Here is a 26707-nt window from a genome sequence, read left to right as displayed (position 1 = left end):
TCTAAAAACTCAAGATTTGGCTTGTAACGGTGCAGCAGCTCAAAGCAAGTCTTCTTGTATTTCTTGACAGTGAGAACCCTATTCAAAGTGTAACAGGCTGCTGAAACTGCTTCACTCCAGAAGTAGATTGGTAGCTTGGAATCGGCTAACATCGTAATGGCTGTCTCGATCAGGGTCCGATTCTTTCGTTCAGCTACGCCGTTTTGCTGTGGTGTGTATGGCGCACTGAATTCATGAAGAATTCCCTTCTTGTTGCAGAACTCATACATCTTGTTGTTCTTGAATTCCGTTTCGTTGTCGCTCCGAATCCTCCGGATTGGCAGTTTGTACACCGTTTCCATCTTCTTGAAAAGCACCATCAATGACTCGAATGTTTGATCTTTTCGCTCTAATCACACAACTCATGAGAAACGCGTAAAGTCATCAGTAACCACCAAGCAGTACAAGTCTCCGCTGATGCTTTTTACATTGACAGGCCCAAAGAGATCCATGTGCAATCTCTCAAGAGGTAACCTGATCGTGTTCATGGTCTTCAATGGGTGTGACTTCCGAGTCTGCTTTCCCTTTTTACACGCTATACAGTCATCATTCAAATGAAAATTTTTCAAATTAACACCATCAACTAAATCATTATGTACTAAAAAGTTCATTTTTCGCACGTGAATGTGACCCATTTTCCGGTGCCACATTATGGACTCCTTTTCAGTAGCTTTGGACTTAGTGACAAAACACTGTTTTTGATGAGTTGTTGGCGTTGCGACACTCATGTCCAAAATATAAAGATCATTTACCCGCGGAGCGCGCAACAACACCAACTCATCAGGGATTTTAAACCCTGGTTTCAACACTAAACATCTAGATTTAGTAAAATGTACACTAAAATCTTTATCACAAATCTGTGATATACTCAGTAAGTTGTTTTCGAGCTCGACTATATAGTTCACTTTGTCAAATGAGATCACTCCGTTTGTAAGCATTCCTTGACCAACTATTCTTCCTCCTTGATTCCCTGCAAACCCAACATAGCTTCCATTGATTGACTTAACATCATAAAGAAGAGCTAAAGTCCCAATCATATGTCTTGAAGCTCCACTATCCATAATCCATCTTGATAGAATTGACTTGGGCAGCCCCTGCAAACATCAAAAACAATTTATTCAAACAATGAAGCCCATGATTTCTTTACTTCCGACACACTTCCGAACACAATATCACACTTTTCATTTGTTTTCGGAAAATCAAATGTGACATTTGGAACCTCTTCTTTCACAATTGTTTTAACTTTGTTAGTTATTGGAGGAAATTCATCAAGAAACTTATCTACTTCATTTTCAAAATCAATCACATCATCTTTAAAAAGATTTGAATCAATTGTCAAAGCGTTCTCCATCTTCTTGACCTCAACCGACGGTTTCGATTTCGCGATCCTGGACTGATTTTCAAAAATTTTCGTCTTAGGGTAAAACTTTGAAGTCTTTCTAGTCTTAGAGGATTCGCCAATCTTGAAAGTCGATTTTGGCTTATCCTCCGACTTCAACGATTCACCTCTTTTCAAAATACGGATCGGAGAAACCATTTCCTTTTTACCTTTTGAAACAACTTGTGATTTAGGTCGAGATTTTTGAACCATTTGTTTTTGAACATTTTGTTTTTGAACATTTGGTTTTTCAACCTTTGGTTTCTCAACCATTTGTTTTTGAACTGGTTTTTCAACAACATGTTTCTTAAACACTTTTTGACACTGTTTTGCCTTGTGTCCAATCTCATTGCGGCGATAGCACACCCTTTTATCATACTCGACAAAAGTAGTATTGACCGTTTCTTCTTTAAGCTTCTGTGCTGCATTGAAATCATCCACAACTTTTTGACTAAAAATATACTCCTTTTCAACATCAGTACTAGGACCATCAACAAAAACATCATTTATCTTTTCTTTTGGCTTAACCACTTCTTTAGCCGTTTTCTTTTCAAACCCAATTCCTTTGTTTTTAAGATGATTTTTCTTGTTTTGACCTTTACCAACGCCATCTCTCTTTTCCGAACTTGTGGGACGTGAAGTAACAAACGACTTTTTCAGTTTCGAAAAGAATTCATTGTTATTAATTTCGTTAATGTTCAATTCAACCAGTTTAAACACTTTTTCGACATTCTCGATCTTGACATTCTGAAGTGGGTACTCAAAGTCGGAATAAAGTTTGTCAGTTCCAACCATAGTGTATACCACCATGATCGGATCATCATTCGTACTCTTTTCCGATTTCGGTACATATCGATCTAAGAAATTTCCTTCGTTTTCAGAATCACTAACAGCCTTCTCAGATTAAGCCTTTTTAGATTTCTCACTTTCCTCATCCAACAACTGATCGACAACAGACTTAATAACCTGAGATTCGTTATCGGTGTCAGATGCAGTGAAAGTGATATCAATGCTGTCAGGTAAATCACTCTCAATCGTTTTCAGCTTAAGATTTAAAGCAGCTTCTAGCCTATCTGGATATTTCTGAGTGTAGTGATTCCACATTGGGGGTGGAACGCTCTTGAAAACAGGTGTAGCATGAGGCTGTTGAGGGACGATTTGTTCCAAAACATAAGACGAAGCCACATAGCTCATTAACTTTTTATCAATCCTGTCATTCTCTATCTTAGCCAATTCAAGTTCTTTTCTTAGTGACGCAATTGTGTCAAGATGATAATTGACTTCTTTTTGTTTATCAAACAGTGTAGCTTTAGCCAATTTAGTAGCTTTATCATTTTCGACACTTTCTTTTTGAATCATCTTAATTGATCTGGCTAAGGTATCATAAGCTTCTTTTAATTGTTCAAGATCAAACTTAATCATATCTGTATGATTTTTCAATTCCTGATACTTAGTGTCCTTTTCAAGACACTCCACGCACGGTTGTAAACAACGTTGGCATGGCGTTTCGGAGATTGGAACAACTTTTTCATCAACCTTTTCATCACAATCAGTTTTACCGACATGCTTTGACTCAGACACAGACTGTTTGACAGATTTGACCTCCTGAACTCTAGATTCCTCTCTGTTAACCGACACCTTATCGACAGACTGTGACTCCTTGGGTTCTGAATCTACCTCTTTAAGCTTTCCCATTAGAGCTTTGTCAGCAATGTCTTTCAGAACTTCTCCGGTCATCTCTTTAGACACGTCAATCACTTCTTCGACGGCTTCTTTCTTCTCCTCAAATCTAGGACAAGATCCGGTTCTTGGTTCCTCGAAATAACCTGCAAAAGAATCAAACACATTAGGAGGCATAATTGATTTCATAGTATAAACTAACTCCTCCTGTTGTGATTGATAGTAGTATACTTCAGCTGCTATTTCGTCAACATCTATAACATTTTCCGTAGGAATCTCTTCAACAACTTCAGAAACAACTTCATCAACAATCTCCGGTTCAGACACTACCTCAGAAATTTCAACAACCTCTGCCATCATGGCCTGATCATCTCTACCAGGGATATATTTATCCCAACTAAAACCTGCAGCTACCTGTTCATCATCTTGGTTCACAATCAATGCCTTTTCAGGTTTGTTTTCTATCTGTGGCCTTTGAACAGTTTGCTGTTGGTTCGGTCGATGGTAGATTGCCTGTCGATAGTAATCATTGGTGAACGGGTTTTGGTGATTGTTGATTTCACGATTTGGACACTCTCGTTTAAAGTGACCGCGTTCTTTACACTTGAAACACGTTACTTTCGACTTATCAAATCCCAACTTCTGATCTGGACCTGATAAACTGTTTCTTCCCGTGATTTCCACGAACCTTTGAGCACGACGAACTAAGCTTGCCATACACCATTTAATGTCAATCAGTTCAAGCTCCTCGGGGTCTATTTGGTCATAGTCCTCCTTTGTCAAGTCCGGATTTCCAATTCTCCCCGCAACTAGACCTTCATATGCCTCGAGAACGGAAGCGAGTAGTGCAATATGTTGCTTCGCAGCAGTTTCCGTTATCTCGTTTCCATTTTTGATGTTCACTGCGATATTACACTGTACTCCAGAGACATATGCCTGATGATTTGATCCAGTAGAGCTTTGAGACGAAGACTGTTCCTGAACTTTGACATTTGGTTCAAAATTCGCGAAAGGTGTAGAACTGCTTGATTGATGAGAACTTGATGTAGAATTTGAAGTGTTATCAGCACTGAATCCTGTTTGTATCTTTGGGCTTTGAAGATTCGCAACTGAAGGGTTGCCTTCGTAGTATAAAGATACGTCTTGCTGCATGCTAGCTGAATTCATCTTCTTTATCTTCAACAACTCAAGCTCGTGGGCTTCGATCTTTTCAATAAATGAACTCAGATTGAGATTCACAAAATCAGAACTGTTTTTCAGCATCATAAGATACGTTCCCCACTCATCATATGGAAGTGCATCACAAAGTTTATCAATCCATTCTTCATTTGTTTTTTCAATTTCTAATCTTTTCATCTCAACTACAAGGTGGCAATATCTTTTGATTAACTGTTTTGTTGACTCTCCTTTGATCCCAGTAAAAATATCGAATTCTTTCTTGATAAGCGCCTTTTTGCTCTTGATCATAGAAACACTTCCTTTAAACTTCAGTTGTAGCGCTTGCCAGATTGATTGAGAACTTTCGTTATGTTGTAGTAAAACAAGAATGTCTTCTTTAATTGCTTGCTGCAAGATGCTCACCATTTTCTTTTCAGCTTTAAACTCTGTCTGTTCAGTATCTGTAAGACTTCCAATGCCTTTAACCAACCCGAGCCCGTCAACTGGAGGTACGTATTTCTTTTCAATCTTCATCCAACACTCGAAATGGTTGGCCTGAACCCAATTTTTAAACCTTCCGGACCATCCAGCATATTCATCTAAACTCATCAGTTTAGGTGGCTTTTGCATTGTTCCCAATTCATTTTCCATGTTGACATTCTGTACGATACTAGTTGGACTTTGTATAGCCGCACCACTTCCCGCAAACATGTTGAAAAAATCTTGGTGTTCCATTTTTAATGACAAGTTTTGAAAATGTTTAACTTTTTCACAAAACAGGTTGTATTTATCAAAAGTTTTTAACACCAATTGAACTTCCAACACTTGATCACATACAAAACAGACTGAACGCTCAAAATATGAATTTCACACACTAACAGGTCAAATAAGCGAACCTATACACTAAGTGTACGTATAAGCGGAACTGCCTAAGGTCAAATAAGCGGACCTAAGTGTTGTCTGTATAAGCGAACCACAAGAGCGAACCAGACTATGTCACAACAAACGAACCACACAACCGAACCTCTACAAAGTCACAATGAGCGAACCACAAAAGCGGACCTCAAATAACTGTAACTACAAGCGGACCTCTTGAGCGGAACTCCAACAAATGTGTAACTAGGAGCGGATCTCTGGAGCGAACCTACTACAATTATGTCCCTATGAGCGGACCTCTAGAGTGGATCTACAACAAACAGGACCTAATAAGCGGACCTAATAAGCGGACCTAAAAAGCGAACCTCCAATAATGACAGAAAAGCGGAACCTATTCACGAGCAGTTTTGGGTCACTTTTAAGCCGATTTTAAGCCTGAATTTCTCAAGGGTTTGTTATTACTCAGTTTTACACTATGTGACAAGTTTTCAGTCCATTCTGTCCGTCGGAAATGTCCGAAACCCAAAATGTGTAGGTAAAAAGCTTTGATTCGTGGAAACTAGCTCACAACTGGCTCTGATACCAATTGTAGGACCGAGTTTGACAGTCAATTGAGTCAATTCGAGCTAGTACCTACCGAACATGTAGCGGAAATACATATTTGGCATGAATCAAAGCAAAACTGTAGAAGAAATGAGTAGAAATCAGATAGAATTCACCTTTAACTTGCTTTCACATTAATTCTTCAGAAAACACACGGTCAGCAGTTTGGCTACCCGATGACATCAAAGTTCTAAATGTGAAAACTGGCTAGGGGTATTTATAGGAGACACAGGTTCGCTTATATGGACATGACCATATGAGCAGACCTCTTACATGTAGATCCGCTTTTATGGCATGTAACCATATAAGCGGACTTCCTCCACTAATATTACAAAATTACATCATTAACCCCTGTACAATACATAAACAACCTATCTAGACCCTATACATTAATCTAACAAGACTAAGACGCAGGCTTTAGACATTATGCACCAACAATTTGCCGATAGATTGTATCCTACAAAGCGGCCATTACAAACCTGCATTATATTGAAGTAAACTGCCAAAATACAAACTGGCCATTAAAAGAAACTGACCCATTACAAACCTGCATTATATTGAAGTAAACTGCAGCCATTACAAACCTGAACTAAACCGACCCATTACAAACTGCAGCCATTACAAAATGCAGTCATTACAAACTGCAGCCATTACAAAACTGCAGCCATTACAAAACTGAACTAAACTGCAGTTGACGATTACATACCAAAAGACTAACTGACCCATTACCATAACAGATTACGAGTACCAAAAGACCTAAACTGTTTTACTAAAATACATAACCATAACCCATGACAAGTACCAAAATACATAACCATTAATTGTTTTACCAAAATACATATCAAAGACCTAAACTGCAAGTACCAAAAGACCTAAACTGCACCACTTTGACTTGCACCAACATTTTCACTTGGACCTGCACCACTTTGACTTGCACCAACCTGACTTGCACCATCTTGACTTGCATCTACATCTTGTTTTTTCTGTCTTTTCTTGCATGTCCTCTTGTTGTGTCCTCTTGCCTTGCAAATCTCACAGGTTACAGTGTTTCCCTTTCTGGTCAACTTTCCCGCATCTGGAATGGATGCTTCAGTATTCTGTGTTTGGGTCTGTGTTTGACTTAATTCCTCTGCTGACTTCTTCCTCTTTTTCTTTGGTCTGCCTATCTGGTTATGATGTTTAAGAGGTAACAAAGTGGTGGGGCATCTCGACTTTGGCCATTCATCCATACCATTGATTGGTTCAATGGTACACTCATAAACCAGCTTCCATGTTTCATACCAGTATGCTTGATCAACCCACCTTTCTGGTATGGGTTCCCCACCTCCATGTAAACCCTGATTCCAGATTACAGCCACTGCGTGCTTCCAAGGCATACCAGTAAGGTCCCATTTCCTGCATGAGCATGTCCTTTCACCAAGATTAACAACTCTTTGATCTAACCCATGACTGACCTGATACTTTGTTCCTCCAGTCCAAATGCAAGTGTACTGTGAGGCTTCAGACTTGATTGCATCAAAGATTCTAGTAGCAGTAGGTGTTAAAGGACCATTACACTTGGAAATTAGCTTTTTGACAACCAAAATCTTTTTCATTAGGTATTCCCTAATGAATTCAAGACAAGTGATGATAGGTTTGTCCCTACCATACACCAGTTGCCTATTGAAGACCTCACACAGATTGTTTAGGAGTACATCACACTTTACCCTACCTGTACATGCATAACTTTATGTTATTAATGTGTATACTACAATGAAGAAGTTTATGCTATATATGTCATACCACTGAAATGAGATCTAGACCAATGCCTTGGAGGAATTTCTTTCAACCAGTCATGTAAGTCTTTATCTTCTTCCTCAACTGCCTTCATTGCATTTTCCCAACCTCTTGGTGTAAGGACACTAGCATAGCTCCATAACAAATCTTTGTAGACATCACCCTTCCATCTTGGTTTCATATTCTCATGTATATGCCTTAGGCAGAACCTATATTTAGCCTTTAGATACACCTTTTCTATTACTGGATATACTACTGAGTGGATAGGGTGGATGTTTCTGTCATGAATCATGAGGATTAGATCTGATGTTGTGATAATATTTGGATAGATCTCAGCGTATATTCAATTTAATGTATGATAATCATATTAATCCAGGTTGAAGGATTTGGTATTAATGCTTTGTATGTATGGAGGATCGCATGAATTGATATGACTGAATGATTATATGATGAAGTCGGCGTATTGTAGATGATCATTATGGCTTCTGTGTTTGTATAATAGATGAATTACATTCTCAATCAATTATAAAATTCTGAATATCTAAAAGCCCATGTGATAGTCCATGTGATTCTGTGTATAGCAATTGTAATTGTCGGCCATATTAATACTAAAGTTTGCATGTGAATTAAAGAGTGTCAGGCCCATGTTACTTCCATATATCTTTCGGTCCAATAAACAATTAACATATGTGTGGCCCATTAATTGCTTGTATCAAGTAATCACGAGATTCAATTTGTTATCGACCCAATATTGCAATAATAGTCAATCATGCATGTAACAGTTCATGGTTACCATATAGTAGGCATTCAGGTCATGTGCAAATTTCATATTACAAACCCCGACGAAAATATATCTCGACGAAATCCCAAGGGATTTCGTCGCCCAAGGGATTTCGTCACCTGAAGGGTGTTCGCCACTAGGTGATTTCGCCACTGGTAATTTCGTCGAGTGTTCTGGGCATTAACTTGGTTAGTTAGTTAACTTTGTTAGTTGTTAACTTTGTTCGTTAATTACTCTGTTAAGTTTAACTTGGTTGGTTCATTAACTCTGTTAGTTTATTAATACCGTTAGGTATGTTATTTCCGTTAAACCTGTTAACTCAATCTAGTATATTAATGAATAACCATGTTGGAATAAACTCTGAAAGACACTTATGTGAAGCATGAATTGCATGAAATTGATTAATTGCCTCCGTGATACATGAGGTTAACTGCCAAGCACTATGTGATGTTAGATTTGCATGCGAGTCATTACGAACGAAACTGATTGTATATACGTGCGTACTATAGGTCGTGACTGATTATTTGTGAGCGTGTATTTCTTTAGCATACCGAGCAAACCAAGGTGAGTTCACACTCTTTCCAAGGCATGGGATTCCCAGGGGTTGGGAATGGGATTGAATAACTACTAAAACTATCACTACTATTAAACTACTTACTACTGTCCTCGGATTGAAGGGCACGTACGTAAAACCTACGTACAGGACTATAAGACCATCAACTCTATCAATTGAAGTCCCTCCTTTATCGACTTAATCGCCGAGGCCTATGGCGAGCGGGTCATTAGTAGATAGCGCTATTAGGTTTAACAAACCTTACACCGTGTCGTCCGAACAGGCGTGTACTAATGGACTATGGGCAAAGGGTCAATGTTGATAGACATTGACTTAGGGCACTTCTTACATTTTCGTAGCAGTCGCTACGCGTGGTCTAGTAATACATGGGAAGCCTCCACGAATCTTCGCAACATGTCTGGGAGACCGCGATACTAATTAATACGATATATGGGTTACAAACGAACATACGAATTACGAAACGAATACTATAACTAAACAACCCATTGTGAACTCGCTCAACTTTGTTGTTGATTCGTTGCTACATACCTTGCAGGTCGTTAGGTACTCATGGAGCTTGCACAGGGAGGCGCGGTCGTTGTGGGACATGGCAGTGAGTGCCATTCTAATACATTACTTTATTTCGTACTTAATACTTACATTGGGTTTTACAATTATGCTTCCGCTAAACACTTAACTATGTTTTGGTTTTGAACACCTTTCATATTGTTTTATTGACTTATATTTACTACTTACATTGTTCAATATGATTGGTGGCTTGATCCTGGTCAGTCACGCCTCCAAGCGGTGATACTCCGCGTGTGGATTTTGGGGGTGCGACAGATTGGTATCAGAGCCATTGGTTATAGAGAACTTGGTTTTAATAAGGGGAAAAAGTTTTTGTTAAAACCAGACTATAACCTGTACAGTGCTCAACGATCCACAACGACGCTTCGCTCCACGTGCAAGGCTCAACACTATAGGTGATACTGTTCATGTTTACATTGCCTACTTGCTAGATTACTTAGAACTTTGTTCATGGTATGCTTAGATAATGTAACAACTACTATTTGAAACCTTGTTTGCTCACACTCTTCTGTCATTCTACACTTAAGTACTGATACGACGCACTTCTCACTTGTGTTCTCTTACTTGTGAAGATCATGAGTGGACTCGTGAACCTAACACAACTCTCGCGACCCAACTCTCGCGCTTAACCTTGTCTTATCTTTCTCGCGCAAACGCTCAGCCACCCGTAAGCACGTACAAAACTTTCATGGATTGCCAACCTAGTACCTTCAGTGGTACTGAGGGAGTTGTAGGCCTCCTCCATTGGTTCGACAGGCTCGAAACTGACTTCGAGATGTGTGAATGCCCTGAGTCTCGTAGGGTAAAGTTTGCTGCCGGAACACTCGAAGGTGCTGCATTAACCTGGTGGAAAGCACAGGTTCAAATGTTAGGGCTGGCAGCTGCTAATGCCACCCCCTGGAACGACTTCAAGGATCTAATTAAGGAAGAGTTTTGCAGTCGCGATGACATCCACAAACTAGAGGTGGAGTTTCTCAACTTACAGATGACGGGGTCTGAAATTGAGGCTTATATGAAGAGATCGAATGAATTAGCCACATTGTGTCCCACTATGGTAGACCCTCCCACCAAACGTATCGAGCTGTATCTCAAGGGTCTGGTGCCAGAAGTTCAGAGTCATGTGATCGCGGCTAATCTTGGCACTATCCAGCAAGTCACTCGACTTGCTCATCGTCTCACAGACCAGGCGGTAGAACAAAACAAACTACCGAAACGTGTTAATACTGCTACAACTTGTGCTCCTAGTGACAACAAACGCAAGTGGGATGGAAACCTGAGCAAGGGGCCAACTTCGGTTCAGTCTCAGGCGCAGCAGCGAAAGACAGATGACTACCAGAGCCCCAGTCAGCAGTCTTCTGGTAGTCACGGGCAGGGTAGTTATCGAGGAAATAACCCAAGGTGCAACAATTGTAACCAACACCACAGTGGCCATTACAACAAGGGTCATTGTCAGAGGTGTCTCAAGCTTGGTCATGAAGCCAAGGATTGCCGAAACTCATGTCCTGCAAACCAGGAAAAACAACAGCAGCCTCAAGCTCCACAGAATCAGCAGCAACAACAGAGTTTTAGAGGATGTTTTCAGTGTGGTGCTAAAGATCACTACAAGAGACACTGTCCACAGTTGAACTGGAACCAGAATCAGAACCACGACCATGGAAGCAGGAACGACAATGGGGATAGCAACGGGGGAAACAATGGAAACAATGACGCCCGGGGCCGCGTGTTCGTGATTGGTCAGGGTGATGCAAGGAATGATCCTAACGCGGTGATGGGTAAGTTCTTTCTCGACGACTCTTATGTTACTGTATTAATTGATTCAGGTGCGGATACCAGTTATGTGTCTTTAAAAGTTAGTCAAATGCTTAAACGTACACCAACTCTTTTAAACACCAAGCATGTCGTAGAATTAGCAAATGGCAAAAGCTTAGAGGCCACACACGTAGTTAAGGATTGTAACCTCATTTTAGCTGGTCAGACTTTCTCCATCAACCTCATTCCTATAGTCTTGGGGAGTTTCGACATCGTCATTGGTATGGATTGGTTATCTCAACAACAAGCAGAGATCCTATGCAAGGAGAAGATTGTTCGTATTCCCCGTTCTGGCAAGAAACCTCTCGAAGTTCAAGGCGACTAGAGTGGTGCTGTGGTTGGCATCATCTCCTTCCTGAAGGCCCAAAAGTGTTTACAAAAGGGGCACACTGCCTTTTTGGCACTTGTTACCGACGCATCGGCGAAGGAGAAGAGATTAGAGGATATCCCAGTTGTACGCGATTTTCCTCAAGTGTTTCCTGAAGATTTACCTGGACTACCGCCTCATCGCCAGGTCGAATTCCAGATCGAGCTAGCTCCAGGAGCGGCACCAATAGCTCGTGCACCGTATCGCTTAGCTCCCTCAGAATTGGAAGAACTATCCGTGCAACTACAAGAGCTCTTGGATAAGGGCTTCATTCGTCCTAGCTCTTCGCCTTGGGGAGCTCCAGTACTATTGTGAGAAAGAAAGACGGTACCTTCAGGATGTGCATTGGCTATCGTGAATTCAACAAGGTGACCGTGAAGAATCGCTATCCTCTTCCACACATTGATGACTTGTTCGATCAGCTGCAAGGGTCGAGCTATTATTCAAAGATTGATCTGAGGTCAGGCTACCATCAACTGAGAGTCCGGGATGAGGACGTCTCCAAAACAGCGTTCAGAACTCGCTACGGCCACTACGAGTTTCTAGTCATGCCATTCGGGTTAACAAACGCGCCTGCAGTCTTCATGAACCTTATGAACAGAGTGTGCAAGCCTTACTTGGATAAATTCGTGATTGTATTCATCGACGACATTTTGATCTACTCCAAGAGTCAGGAGGAACACGAGCAGCATTTACGACTCATTTTGGAACTCCTTCGAGCAGAACAGCTGTACGCCAAGTTTTCAAAATGCGACTTCTGGCTTCGTGAAGTCCACTTCCTAGGCCACGTGGTAAACAAGGATGGGATTCATGTTGATCCATCTAAGATAGACTCGATCAAGAATTGGCCTGCACCTCGTACACCAACAGAAATCCACCAATTCTTGGGTTTGGCAGGCTACTACAGAAGATTCATCAAAGACTTCTCGAAGATTGCACAACCGCTTACTTTACTAACTCAGAAGGGTGTTACCTATCGATGGGGTAATACACAGGAAACAACGTTTCAGCACTTAAAGGATAGACTTTGTAGCGCACCTATCCATTCAGGGTCTTGGATGTGTGTTGATGCAACGGGATAAAGTCATTGCTTATGCTTCGCGCCAACTTAAGATTCATGAACGGAATTACACTACACACGACTTGGAGCTGGGAGCTGTCGTTTTCGCGCTTAAGATATGGCGACATTACCTGTACGGTACCAAGTGCACCATCTACACCGATCACAGGAGTCTCGAGCATATCTTCAAGCAGAAGGAATTGAACATGCGTCAACGTCGATGGGTCGAACTACTGAACGATTACGAATGTGCCATCAAGTACCATCCGGGCAAAGCCAATGTTGTGGTTGACGCCCTCAGTCGAAAAGACACTGCACCTAGATGCGTACGAGCATTACAACTTACTATCCAGTCTAATCTTCCTGCATAGATACGAGATGCTCAGGTAGAAGCATTGAAACCAGAAAACGTCAGGGCTGAAGCCCTACGCGGCTCAAGGCAACGGTTAAAACAAAAGGAAGACGACGCCTACTACGTAACAGGACACATTTGGGTCCCACTGTATGGCAACTTACGCGAGCTCGTAATGGATGAAGCACATAAATCTCGCTACTCGGTACATCCAGGTTCGGATAAAATGTACCACGATCTCAGGATTTCATATTGGTGGCCTAGCATGAAAGCCCACATCACAACTTACGTCAGTAAGTGTTTGACTTGTGCGAGAGTTAAGGTCGAATATCAGAAACCATCAGACCTACTCCAACAACCAAAGATACCACAATGGAAATAGGAGGAAATTTCCATGGATTTTGTTACTGGCCTGCCTGGATCTCAATATGGGAATGACACTATTTGGGTGATCGTGGATCGACTCACCAAGTCTGCACACTTCTTGACTATCAAGGAAACAGATAAGTTCTCCACTCTAGCAGACGTATATCTCAAGGAAGTGGTTTCGAGGCACGGGGTGCCAACCTCTATTATTTCCGATCGTGATGCACGTTTCACTTCAGAACTTTGGCAAGCGATGCACAAATCTTTTGGCTCTCGGTTGGACATGAGCACAGCTTACCATCTGCAAACAGATGGGCAGTCTGAACGCACCATCCAAACTCTAGAAAACATGCTTCGGGCATGCGTAATCGATTTCAGCAACGGCTGGAAAAAAAACACCTCCCATTGGTGGAGTTTTCGTATAACAACAGTTACAACACCAGCATTCAAGCTGCTCCATTCGAAGCATTGTACGGGCGTAAATGCCAATCACCTCTTTGTTGGGCAGAGGTGGGTGACAGTCAGATCACGGGTCCAGAACTGGTAGTGGACACAACGGAAAGAATTGCTCAGATACGGCAACGCATGGTGGCAGCTCACGACCGTCAGAAAGTCTATGCTAATAAGCGTAGGAAACCTCTAGAATTCCAGGTCGGGGACCGGGTTCTACTCAAAGTCTTACCCTGGAAGGGTGTGGTTCGTTTTGGCAAAAGGAGCAAGCTTAATTCGCGTTACGTCGAACCATTAGAAATCATTGAGAAAATAGGCAGGGTGGCCTACAAACTAAACCTACCAGCAGAACTCAGTGCAGTTCACAATGTATTTCACGTGTCAAATCTGGAGAAATGTCTGTCAGATGAGACCCTCATATTTCCTTTGAAGGAGCTCACTATCGACGATCAGTTGCGATTCGTCGAGGAACCAATTGAAATCACAGACCGAGACGTTAAGGTCCTCAAGCACACCAGAATACCTCTTGTTCGAGTTCGTTGGAACTCCCGTCGTGGCCCAGAGTTCACCTGGGAACGAGAAGATCAAATGAAACTCAAGTACCCCCAGCTGTTCGGGGACAGTGCAACCACTACTGAGGCTGTAGCTACTATAGAATTTCGGGACGAAATTCCAAATCAACGGGGGGATGATGTGACACCCTAGGAAAACCAGTAAACAACACAATACAACTAGCTTCCTCAGTAACCACGTGCTAAATTTCGGGACGAAATTTCTTTCAAGTTGGGGATAATGTGACAACCCGAGTTTTCAAGGTCTCTAGCCAATTTAACTTCGTACTTATTTGCTAGGTGTGTTTAATAATTACATGATGTGCATTATAAGTGTTATTTGTGATATGTATAATATGTGTGCATATGTTATACATATTTAAATTGTATAATTATTTAAAACATGGAATTTTGCCTAACACCCCTAGCCGAAAACCCACATTCTACGAAAACACCCCACCCATGAAAACACCTCAGGTGTTTTCGTCCACAAGAGGCCAGCGAAAACCAAATGGGCTTCGGCCCAGTAGCGAATAAATTGCAATGTTATGATATTAACTTGTTATGTTAGAATTTTATTTAGTAAACCCTAGAGCACCTCTCTAACGGTGACGGCAATTACAAACCTACGGAGTCTACTGAGTGGATAGGGTGGATGTTTCTGTCATGAATCATGAGGAATAGATCTGATGTTGTGATAATATTTGGATAGATCTCAGCGTATATTCAATTTAATGTATGATAATCATATTAATCCAGGTTGAAGGATTTCGTATTAATGCTTTGTATGTATGGAGGATCGCATGAATTGATATGACTGAATGATTATATGATGAAGTTGGCGTATTGTAGATGATCATTATGGCTTCTGTGTTTGTATAATAGATGAATTACATTCTCAATCAATTATAAAATTCTGAATATCTAAAAGCCCATGTGATAGTCCATGTGATTTTGTGTATAGCAATTGTAGTTGTCGGCCATTTTAATACTGAAGTTTGCATGTGAATTAAAGAGTGTCAGGCCCATGTTACTTCCATATATCTTTCGGTCCAATAAACAATTAACATATGTGTGGCCCATTAATTGCTTGTATCAAGTAATCACGAGATTCAATTTGTTATCGACCCAATATTGCTATAATAGTCAATCATGCATGTAACAGATCATGGTTACCATATAGTAGGCATTCAGGTCATGTGCAAATTTCATATTACAAACCCCGACGAAAATACATCTCGACGAAATCCCAAGGGATTTCGTCGCCCAAGGGATTTCGTCACCTGAAGGGTGTTCGCCACTAGGTGATTTCACCACTGGTAATTTCGTCGAGTGTTCTGGGCATTAACTTGGTTAGTTAGTTAACTTTGTTAGTTGTTAACTTTGTTCGTTAATTACTCTGTTAAGTTTAACTTGGTTGGTTCATTAACTCTGTTAGTTTATTAATACCATTAGGTATGTTATTTCCGTTAAACCTGTTAACTCAGTCTAGTATATTGATGAATAACCATGTTGGAATAAACTCTGAAAGACACTTATGTGAAGCATGAATTGCATGAAATTGATTAATTGCCTCCGTGATACATGAGGTTAACTGCCAAGCAGTATGTGATGTTAGATTTGCATGCGAGCCATTACGAACGAAACTGATTGTATATACGTGCATACTATAGGTCGTGACTGATTATTTGTGAGCGTGTATTTCTTTAGCATACCGAGCAAACCAAGGTGAGTTCACATTCTTTCCAAGGCATGGGATTCCCAGGGGTTGGGAATGGGATTGAATAACTACTAAAACTATCACTACTATTAAACTACTTACTACTGTCCTCGGATTGAAGGGCACGTACGTAAAACCTACGTACACGACTATAAGACCATCAACTCTATCAATTGAAGTCCCTCATTTATCGACTTAGTCGCTGAGGCCTATGGCGAGCGGGTCATTAGTAGATAGCGCTATTAGGTTTAACAAACCTTACACCGTGTCGTCCAAACGGGCGTGTACTAATGGACTATGGGCAAAGGGTCAATGCTGATAGACATTGACTTAGGGCACCTCTTACATTTTCGTAGCAGTCTATATGCGTGGTCTAGTAATACATGGGAAGCCTCCACTAATCTTCGCAACATGTCTGGGAGACCACGATACTAATTAATACGATATATGGGTTACAAACGAACATACGAATTACTAAACGAATACTATAACTAAACAACCCATTGTGAACTCGCTCAACTTTCTTGTTGATTCGTTGCTACATGCCTTGCAGGTCGTTAGGTACTCATGGAGCTTGCACAAGGAGGCGCGGTCGTTGTGGGACATGGCAGTGAGTGCCATGCTAAATACATTACTTTATTTCGTACTTAATACTTACATTGGGTTTTACAATTATGCTTCCGCTAAACACTTAACTATGTTTTGGTTTTGAACACCTTTCATATTGTTTGATTGATTTATATTTACTACTTACATTGTTCAATATGATTGGTGGCTTGATCCTGGTCAGTCACGCCTCCAAGCGGTGATACTCCGCGTGTGGATTTTGGGGGTGTGACATAGATCATCTCCTAAGCACATCAAAAACCATGTCCATGAAGCTTTAGATTCTGACTTAACCAATGCATAGGCTACCGGGTAGATGCCATTGTTTGCATCTATACCAACTGCAGTTAAGACCTGCCCTGGATAAGGCCCCTTCATGGAACATCCATCTAGACCCAACAAATTTCTACCAGCTATCTGAAATCCCCTTTTTAAACCAGCTAAAGAAATGTATATCCTTTTAAACTGCCTTGTTGGAGAATGTAGGTTAGGCTCCTTCTCAACCTCTATTTTTATTGTTGTACCAGGATTAGCCCTAAGCAATTCTTCACAATAGTCTCTAAGCATTGTATATTGAACATTATAATCACCTTGAACTCTCTTTGTTGCCTGAGACCTAGCCCTAAACATCTGCATTACAGTAACTTCTACCTGGAACTTCTTTTGTATCATATCTTGTAAGGATTTGAGTGGAATAGTAGGATTAATCCGAATAGTACCTTCTATCTCCCTAGCCAACCAACCGACTGTGCAGAGCCTAACATCCCTTGTGTTTAAACATATGTGCTCTTTCAAGAAGGTTTTAACTACCCAAGAGTCGACACTCTTGCTCTTTGATATGTGCAACAGCCAAGCACATGTAGGGTTTATATCCCTTTTTTTTAGGTTTAGGTTTAACTTTAGGCCCACTTGCACTTTTTGCTGAATTTATAGATGTACCCCCAGCATTTAATGAACTTCCAGATATACCCTCAGCATTTAATTTACTTCCAGATATACCCCCAACTGTCACATCTTCAACTTCCAGCCCTTTTGCTTTTGTTTTACCCCTAATGTTTGTTACATCTTCAGCAACAGCCCCATCTTTTGCCTCTGTTTCAGCCCTGACCAGTTTAGGATTGAACCCCTTACACACTACACAAAACCTAGATGTATCATTTCTTACTATCATCAGTTTCCTCCTACTTTCCACTGCATGTTTTTTAAGTAACCTTTTGATTTGTTCCTTATTACTAAAGGTTTGACCAAGATAAAAAGGACAACCATCAGTTTTTTTGGTTTTTTTATGCTTCCTCCTATGAGCCCTCATGCTCTTTTGCATCTTTGTGTCATTTTCATCATCACTCAAGCTATCAAATTCTTCTAAGTCAATCTCAACATCCATGTTCACATCATCTCCAATGTCTAAGTCTGCCCCATCATCACTTAAATCAAAATCTACTGCAGCCCTAAAATCATCCATATCAACATCATACTCCTCAACAATGTTATCAACATCCATAATATAGTCCGAGTCTTCATCAGATACATAATTACCCTCAGCTACTTTGGCCTTTCCTTTAGAAACCTCATCTACTTTGGCCTTTCCTTTAGAAACCTCATCTACTTTGGCCTTTCCTTTACAAACATCATCTATATCACTACTATCATCCTGCTCATAATCACCTGCCTTAGGTTCAAAATTGCTATCATCTGATCCATCACTACCACTATTTTCTGATCCATCACTACCACTATTTTCAGATCCATCACTACTTACAATCTCTTCAACAATGTGCTCCCCATCAGCTACACTACTGCCATCCACATCATCTACATTTTCATTGATATCATGCTCTGCATTGTTTCTTAACTGCAAACCTTCATAATCAGGTCTAATATGTTCTACAAACACATCTATCAGTTTAGTAGTTCTAGATAGCTTTAAAAGATCAAGAATATAGCCATCATTTAACAGTGGTCTTAGCCCTAAATCCATATCCTCTCCTAGCAATTTATACATAAATCTCATATCATCCTCCTCTCTATACCCAATATCCACCATCATATCCTTCAGTACAATGACTGAAAAGTAGTCTGAGTTAACCTTGTCAACATAAGAAACCTTACCCTTCGCATATGTCATTCCAGGATACTCTGTAAATTCACCCCCATGGTGTATTTCGATTGAAAAGTTTTCAGGGTAGTTTACTGCATCAATGAACATATAAACTTCAAATAAGTGATCAATCCACTTTAAAAACGCAAAATTTAAACAAAATGTTGAGTATTAAACAGAACTTACCATATGCCTCTTCTGGATTGAATACTTCATTAGGATCACGAACACACCAAGGGTCATTCATCGTTCAGAAACCACCGCACAATGCTCGTTCACAGCTCAGTCGCCTTTGATCGATCGTCTTCGTTTCGTTGTTAGGGTTTTAAAATTGGGGGAACTGTGTGTGTTGTGATCAATGAATGAAGCAGCTATGTCATTTAAAGTCATTTAAAGAGCTAATAAAGGCTTTAATTAAAAGAAAAAGAAATAAGAAAAAAAGGTTAATAAAAGGAATAATGAAATGACAAAAATGCCCTTGACAGCTTTAACATATATGGATGGAGTTAAGTCAGTTGGACCAAAATGGCAACGAGAAACCTTTTTGGATCCAGATGTTAAAAATGAAACCTTTGGACTATACTGGCAAAATAGGCCAAACCACAGGGACTAAAATGGCAATTTACTCATATATAAATGAAGCACTTCTTTTTAAATGGACTTGGCGTTTCAAACTTGAAGGAAATAGCTTGTGGAAAAAGGTTATAGTGGGGTGCAACGGGTCAAGTCGTGCATGGACTATGCTTCCGTGTAGTTCATCGGCTAGCGGGTGTTGGAAACGGATTGTAAAGACGGGTTCTAAAAAGATTGATAACGGTAGAGAGCTAAATAGCTATTTTGTTGCAGATGTCGGAGCAGGTTCGGCTGTTAATTTTTGGACTGATACGTGGCTTCGGGATCAACCTTTGCGCTATGTTTATCCAAATCTTTTTCGCCTCGAAAAGAACAAATGGGAGAATGTGAATTCCTGGGTGACTGTCGAGAACGGCGCTGATACTTCTGTTACGTGGGATTGGCGTAGCTCTCCTACTTTGTATGAGGGACCTGGCTGAGCTATTCCAAATCCTCTCGGATATACACGATTACAAATGGAGTAGTGGTGCGGATCGTTGGAAGTGGAAGGGTGATAAAAATGGGTGTTTCTAAGTTAACGGTGCGAAAAAATTGATCTCTTATAAACCGATGACTTCGACCGGCTCAAACATGAAATGGAAAGGATGGACTCCATTGAAATGCAAAATTATGGTTTGGCGTGCCGATCTTAATCGCCTTCCTACTAAGATGGAATTAATCAAACGCACAGTAACAATTGAAGATATGTCTTGCGTCCTTTGTGAAGCGGATTCGGAGACGGCTATACACTTGTTTACTGGCTGCATCTTCTCCTCGGAAATTTGGGCTCGGGTCGCATTGTGGTGTAAGTTAGCTCCCTTGTTTGTTTTTGACGTGAAAGATCTTTTGTCTTTGGCGGAGACTCAAACGAAGACGAAACAGGAGAGGTACATTTTGCGAGGCATCATATTCACTACTATGTGGACCATTTGGAACGAAAGGAATTCTAGAGTGTTTGGTGGAAAGCCCCCAGAGAACTATTGAAGTCATGCAATATATTAAGTCCGTGTCGGTTTTTTGGTTTCGTCATAGATCTAGATTGAAAGGTATAGATTGGAATGATTGGTGTAATAATCCTATGAACTCGATGTAATTTCGTTTTAGCCCGATGGTCCCCATTTTAAGGACTGTTAGGGGCGTTTGTTTTTCAATGAAATTTACCTTTCAAAAAAAAATCTAGTCATAAATTTTACACTAACGCCCATTATGAAACTAAATCGTATCATTAGAAGAGCAACAAAGCTACATTATTAGACAAAAAGCCATTTGTTATCCCTGTTAATTAATTTCTACCTTTTATCACGCATAATTCATATTTCCATCAAAACAGTTTATTAACATTAGAACATTCTTGATAGACTTTTTTATTCAATATTAATATTATATAACTATAAAAAAGCAACTGGCACCGATTCTACACACGACGCCATGGCTATGAATTGGCCGGAAGTTGTAAATGTGAAAATATATTATATTTCCGTTGCTAAACAAAACGTTAAAGAAGTCGTTCACTCTCACCACAATCTCACCAGACACCAATACATTAAAGAATGAATTAAAGAAGTCGTTCACTCTCACCATTAAATATTATATTATATTTAATATAATATATTAAATATAACCATTAAATTTGAAAAATATATTATATTTCCGTTGCTAAACAAACCATTAAATGTGAAAATATATTATATGAATTGGTCGAAAGTTGTAAATGTGAAAATATATTATATTTCCGTTGCTAAACAAACCATTAAATGTGAAAATATATTATATGAATTTGCCGGAAGTTGTAAATGTGAAAATATATTAAACAAACCATTAAATGTGAAAATATATTATATGAATTGGCCGGAAATTGTAAATGTGCGAATATACTAAATGTGAAAACATATTAAACAAACAATTAAATGTAAAAATATATTATATTCTCGTTGCTAAACAAACCACTAAATGTGAAAATATATTTATATGAATTGGCTGGAAGTTGTAAATGTGAAAATATATTATATTTCCATTGCTAAACAAACCATTAAAGAAGTCATTCATTCTCACCATAATCTCACCAGACACCAATACATTATAGAATGAATTAAAGAAGTCATTCGCTCTCACCATTAAATATTATATTATATTTAATATAATATATTAAGTATAACCATTAAATGTGAAAATATATTATATATTTCCGTTGCTAAACAAACCATTAAAGAAGTCGTTCACTCTCACCACAATCTCATTAGATACCAATACATACAAGTAGTAATGTATTTGAAATCCTAACAATAAGTGAATAATCTCATTTATTTACAATGACAAAACTTTAGCCCTTGTAAATCTAGTCATAAATTTTACACTAACGTCCACTATGAAACTAAATAGTATCATTAGGTTAGAGGGTATGGTGATGTTCATCCAAGGGAGGATGATCCGTCACGTAGGCGCCACGTCATAGTCCTTCCAAGGATGGTCCATCCCACAAAACTAGAGGGTATGGAGGATGGTCCTAGATGATCCTACCCCACCATTTTTATGTTTTTTTTTTATTTTTCTAATCTTCTACTTTTTTTTAACATTTAACAAATAAACTAACAAAATAATTTCATTAATATTAAAAAAAACATAAACTTAAAAAAAACATAAACTTAAAAAAATCCTAATATATTAAAATAAGGTACTAGTCTTCGTCTTCCATGTCGTGGTCGAGTTCGTTTTGAGCGTTGTTCCAAATGTACTCCACCAAGTCCGCTTGTAGGTTATGATGTGTGTACTCGTTACGTAGAGCGAACATGTTCAAATCTTGTTGTTCCCCACTAACTGGAACAGAATTTCCAGTAGACGCGTTTTCGTCGTACTCGCATATCGCTTTACCTTCATCTTCAATGATCATGTTATGAAGGATGATACAAGCGTACATAATGTGTCGTAACCTCTTTGGTGTAGCCGAACGTGCTGGATGTTCAATGATTTGCCATTTTTTTTGTAGAACACCAAAAGCCCGTTCAATATCTTTTCTCGCACCCTTTTGATACTTCGCAAATTTTTTTCTTTTTTCGTCTGTCGGGTGCAGAACAGTTTTAACGATTGTCGAGTACGTTGGGTATATTCCATCGGCTAGGTAGTAGCCTCGCCTGTATTCCACCCCCAAAACCGTAAAACTTGTGTCTGGACCTGTACCCGCTACTACATCCTCAAATATCTGTGACTGGTATATGATGTTAAGGTCATTGAGTGAACCAGGTAGACCAAAAAAAGCATGTCAGATCCAGAGATCTTGTGACGCAACAACCTCTAGAATAATAGTCGGATGTCCATGTCTCCCCTAGCATACTGACCTTGCCAGGAAACTGGGCAGTTCTGCCACGGCCAGTGCATGCAATCAATGCTCCCGAGCATTCCTGGGAAACCATGTCTCTGTTCTTGTGCTTGATATAATTTTTGAACGTCATTTGCGTTCGGTTACCGCAGGTATCGCTTACTATACAATTTGACAACTCATTCGCAAAACTTGTGCAAACATAGACGTGCGGTTCTTTCAGACATCCTTATATACTCGTCTAATGCATCGGGTGCGTAACCGTATGCAAGTTGGCGAATGGCCGACGTACATTTTTGTAAATTACTGAAACCCCTTTGCCCCCTAGCGTCGTTTCGCAATGTAAAAAATGGATCAGACTGGGCCATGTCGCCTGCAATACGTAAAAAAAAGTGGACGACTCATGCGGAACCAATGTCGAAAAATGTCGGCTAGGTACACGGGTTCCTCGGCAAAATAATCGGCTACTAGTTTATCGGGGCGGCTATAAATTTAAAACGAAACATAAATGAAATTAATTATAAAATACATTTTCAAATCTATATAAAACATAAGGAAAAAATAGTAAAGTACCTTCTTGGTCTCGGTTTAATTTTGCTCGTCCAGTTAGCCGTTGGGACGACGCTTCATCACCCGCCATGAAGATCTGAGCCGCGTTCATAATCATGTTGTGCATAATAGCATCCTCTTCCGAAGATGATGAATACCACGTAGACGAAGAAGATGAAGAAATGGAAGAGATTGAAGAAATGGAAGAATGTGAAGCCATGATAATTTTTGAGAGAGAGATGGGGTGGTAGCGGGTAAAAAATGGTATAAAAATTGATGAGTTTTTATAAAAAGGGAAGAGTGGTTATAAAATGTGAGAGATATATGGGATTGTAGTGGGTGAAAAATCGTGAAAAAAAGGTGTAAAAGAGGTAAGTATTTATAAAAGTGGAAGTGAATTGGGTATATATTTGAATTATAACCGTTATTTAATTAATATAAATTTTGAATTTGATTTTTTTAAACGGTCATATAGGCAACGGTCCCCACTGGTTTTTTGTCATTTTGTGCTCGTCGCAAACGTCTAGCTGGTGCCGGAGAGGACGGGGACCGGGGGGGGGGGGGGGGGGATGGTGTAGCACCCGACGACGGTCTAAGATGGTAGAGGGACGTCCCCCATGGTGTAGAAGAGCAACAAAGCTACATTATTAGACAAAAAACCCTTTGTAATCCCTGTTAATTAATTTCTACCTTTTTCACGCATAATTCATATTTCCATCAAAACAGTTTATTAACATTAGAACATTCTTGATAGACTTTCTTATTCAATATTAATATTATATAACTATGGAAAAAGCAACTGGCACCAATTCTACACACGATGCCATGGCTATGAATTGGCCGAAAGTTGTAAATGTGAAAAAGAGATGAAAAGATACGATGGTTGGCCTATATTTGATTTCTCTTTATATAAAACTAGTTAGACGACAATATACACTGAAAAAACAACACAAAAGCAAGAGGATACTTTTGTCGTTTTGTGTAGCACACATATTTTGTTGACCTTTTCCTTTTAGCACATATTTGTTCTCTTTTAAGTTTTAATATATTCATACAATTTTATTTTAATTAATAAGCTCAAACGTGGTTTTCATGCTTGCTTTTCTATTTATTTTGCTTTTATATATATGTATATATTTATCATCATTTATCTTTTTAGTATTTAATTGAAACCCATATTCAAAAATCCCATGCTAATTGTTTTTTATTCATTTAATATATCATTTATGTTAATTGTTTCTAAGAACTTGTGCTTGATAATATACAAGTGGCGGATTCACGTTGAAAACAGGGTGGGCACACACCCACCGTAGGTCCAAATTGATACCTCCTTTGAGATTCATCAAAGTAGTTGAAATATTCAGGTTTTGTAAGCAACACCCGCGCAAAAGCTTGAGTCGCACCTCTAACATTGACAAAACAAACAGAAAAAAAAAAAATCAAAGATTTTTATGAACAACTTTACTTTAAGAGTAAATTTCCGTTTTGCTCTCTATGATTTGGTCGTTTTAACGGTTTTGCTCCTATCCATTAAAAATAACCATTTTACTCCTTGATGTTTCGGTTTTGTCACCAGTTTGCTCCCCGCCGCACAACTTTCTCTTTATTGAATGATTTAGCTGAGTTAAGAGCCGGGGAGCAAACTAGTAACAAAACAGAAATATGAGGGAGTAAAATGGCTATTTTTAAAAAATTAGGACAAAATTATTAAAACGACCAAACCACAGGAAGTAAAACGGAAGTTTACTCTTAATTTAATGGGTAAGTTGAAGTTTGAAGGTTTAATGAAGGAATTTACGTTGATGAAGAAGATGAATAGAATAGAATAAACAATAATGACTTGGAAAAATTTATTCCATATTTGTTACGTTGACTGATAGTTGTAAGCTGAAAGCTAGTAGTTGATGACTGGAAGCTGGTAGCTAGTAGTTGTAGCTTTTTAGATACATTTGGTGTTTGGTAGAGTAGCTGGAGCTTTTAATAAAATGTATAAAATGACCAAAATGGACATAACTAAAAATTTAAAAAGCTTGGGCATTAAAAAGTTCATTATTTTTAGAGATTAAATTAGTCATTTTTTTCCTAAAAGCTTGTAGCTCCTTCTAAACACTACTAGTAGTAGCTTTCAACCAAAAGCTTCAAGCTCCTAACCTAAAAGCTTCAAGCTTCTTCAACCAAACAAGTCTTTTTATTGAGTAGGAGTTTTTTCTTAAAAGCGTAAAGCTAGAAGCTCCTAAAAGCTCCATGCCAAACATACCCATAATATCTTTCTACATATATCTATGTATTTGTATAAAGAGAGATAGAAGGAGAGGTATATGAATATTAACTCCATTAATTATTTAAACAGCCCTAAAGTTAACCTGACTTTAATCATAATTAATTAATATGTTAGTTATTAATCATAACTAATGAAATTAAGTTTACTTTTCAAAAAAAAAAGATAATCAATCACTTATTATATAATATTTTATATTATGATTTTCTATACACATTTGAATTTAATCAAAACTAGTGGGATTCTCGCGCGTTGCGCGAGAATTCGATCGGTAGTGTTTCGGTCTATTATGTTATTGATACGGTCTCAGCAATTAGTATAACAACTTAAAACCAACTAAAAATAAGTCGTGATGTGATCAAAAAGCTTGTTTTTGTTATTGTATCGATTTAAGAACCACTGTATCATGTAACAAATGATCTTTCAAAATTCAAATTGTATAAAAGTTTTTACGTGACAACCGAGTAAGCTAACACATTAAGATAATATACATAAATAGCGTTAAAGAGATTGTTTTAAAACAAAGATTAACATAATGCAACAACATTATTATTATTTTACTATATGAAAGTAAATTTTATTATTTTTTACATTAACATAATCATATGAAAGTTAAAACCTTTTGATGAGGTTAATTCCAATTTTCAAAAACCTCTTTCACAGCTTTAGCTTGCAATTTTTAGGTTTTAGATATTTCAATTTTAATAGAACGACACATTCTCCCAGTAGCAGCTCCCTTTCCCTCTTACACAACTCTTCACCGCAGCCACCGTGACGGTGCTAGCGCTACCGTACCACCGCCTCTAGCCCTCTACTATGTTAGCGAAGGTGTTTTTCGTATTCATACCTACAGTACCTAGGTAACGATGTTATTTCAGATGAAAACGTTATTTACCGGAACATCGATTGGCAAACGTCGTTTTCCGTCATGGGAAATCGTGATGACCGCCTTATAACAAAGTTGGATAAAACAGAGGGAAATCCTTCCAGGTTTATTGGGCTGCCAACACCAAAACCAAAGTAAATGGATTCTGCATCAGGAAGTTTATGCGTCGCCGGTCACGTCAGAATCCATTGAAATGTGTGGGTGGCCACCAAACCCTACAAACTGAGCGGTGATTTGTGCAGGAGAGGTTGAGAACAA

General features: G+C 39.1%; 1 protein-coding gene across 1 annotated transcript; it reads left to right on the top strand.

Moving 5' to 3' along the window:
• Positions 1–19993: 19993 nt before the first annotated feature.
• Positions 19994–20407, top strand: LOC110875619. The gene has a single exon (XM_022123821.1). It carries the CDS (start codon positions 19994–19996, stop codon positions 20405–20407), a length of 414 nt encoding a protein of 137 aa, XP_021979513.1.
• The last annotated feature ends 6300 nt before the right edge of the window (positions 20408–26707 follow it).

Source organism: Helianthus annuus, chromosome 9, assembly GCF_002127325.2.
Source record: "Helianthus annuus cultivar XRQ/B chromosome 9, HanXRQr2.0-SUNRISE, whole genome shotgun sequence".
NCBI lineage: Eukaryota > Viridiplantae > Streptophyta > Magnoliopsida > Asterales > Asteraceae > Helianthus > Helianthus annuus.
Note: the sequence above shows the minus strand (reverse complement) of the source record. Positions and strands in the feature narration are given on the sequence as shown.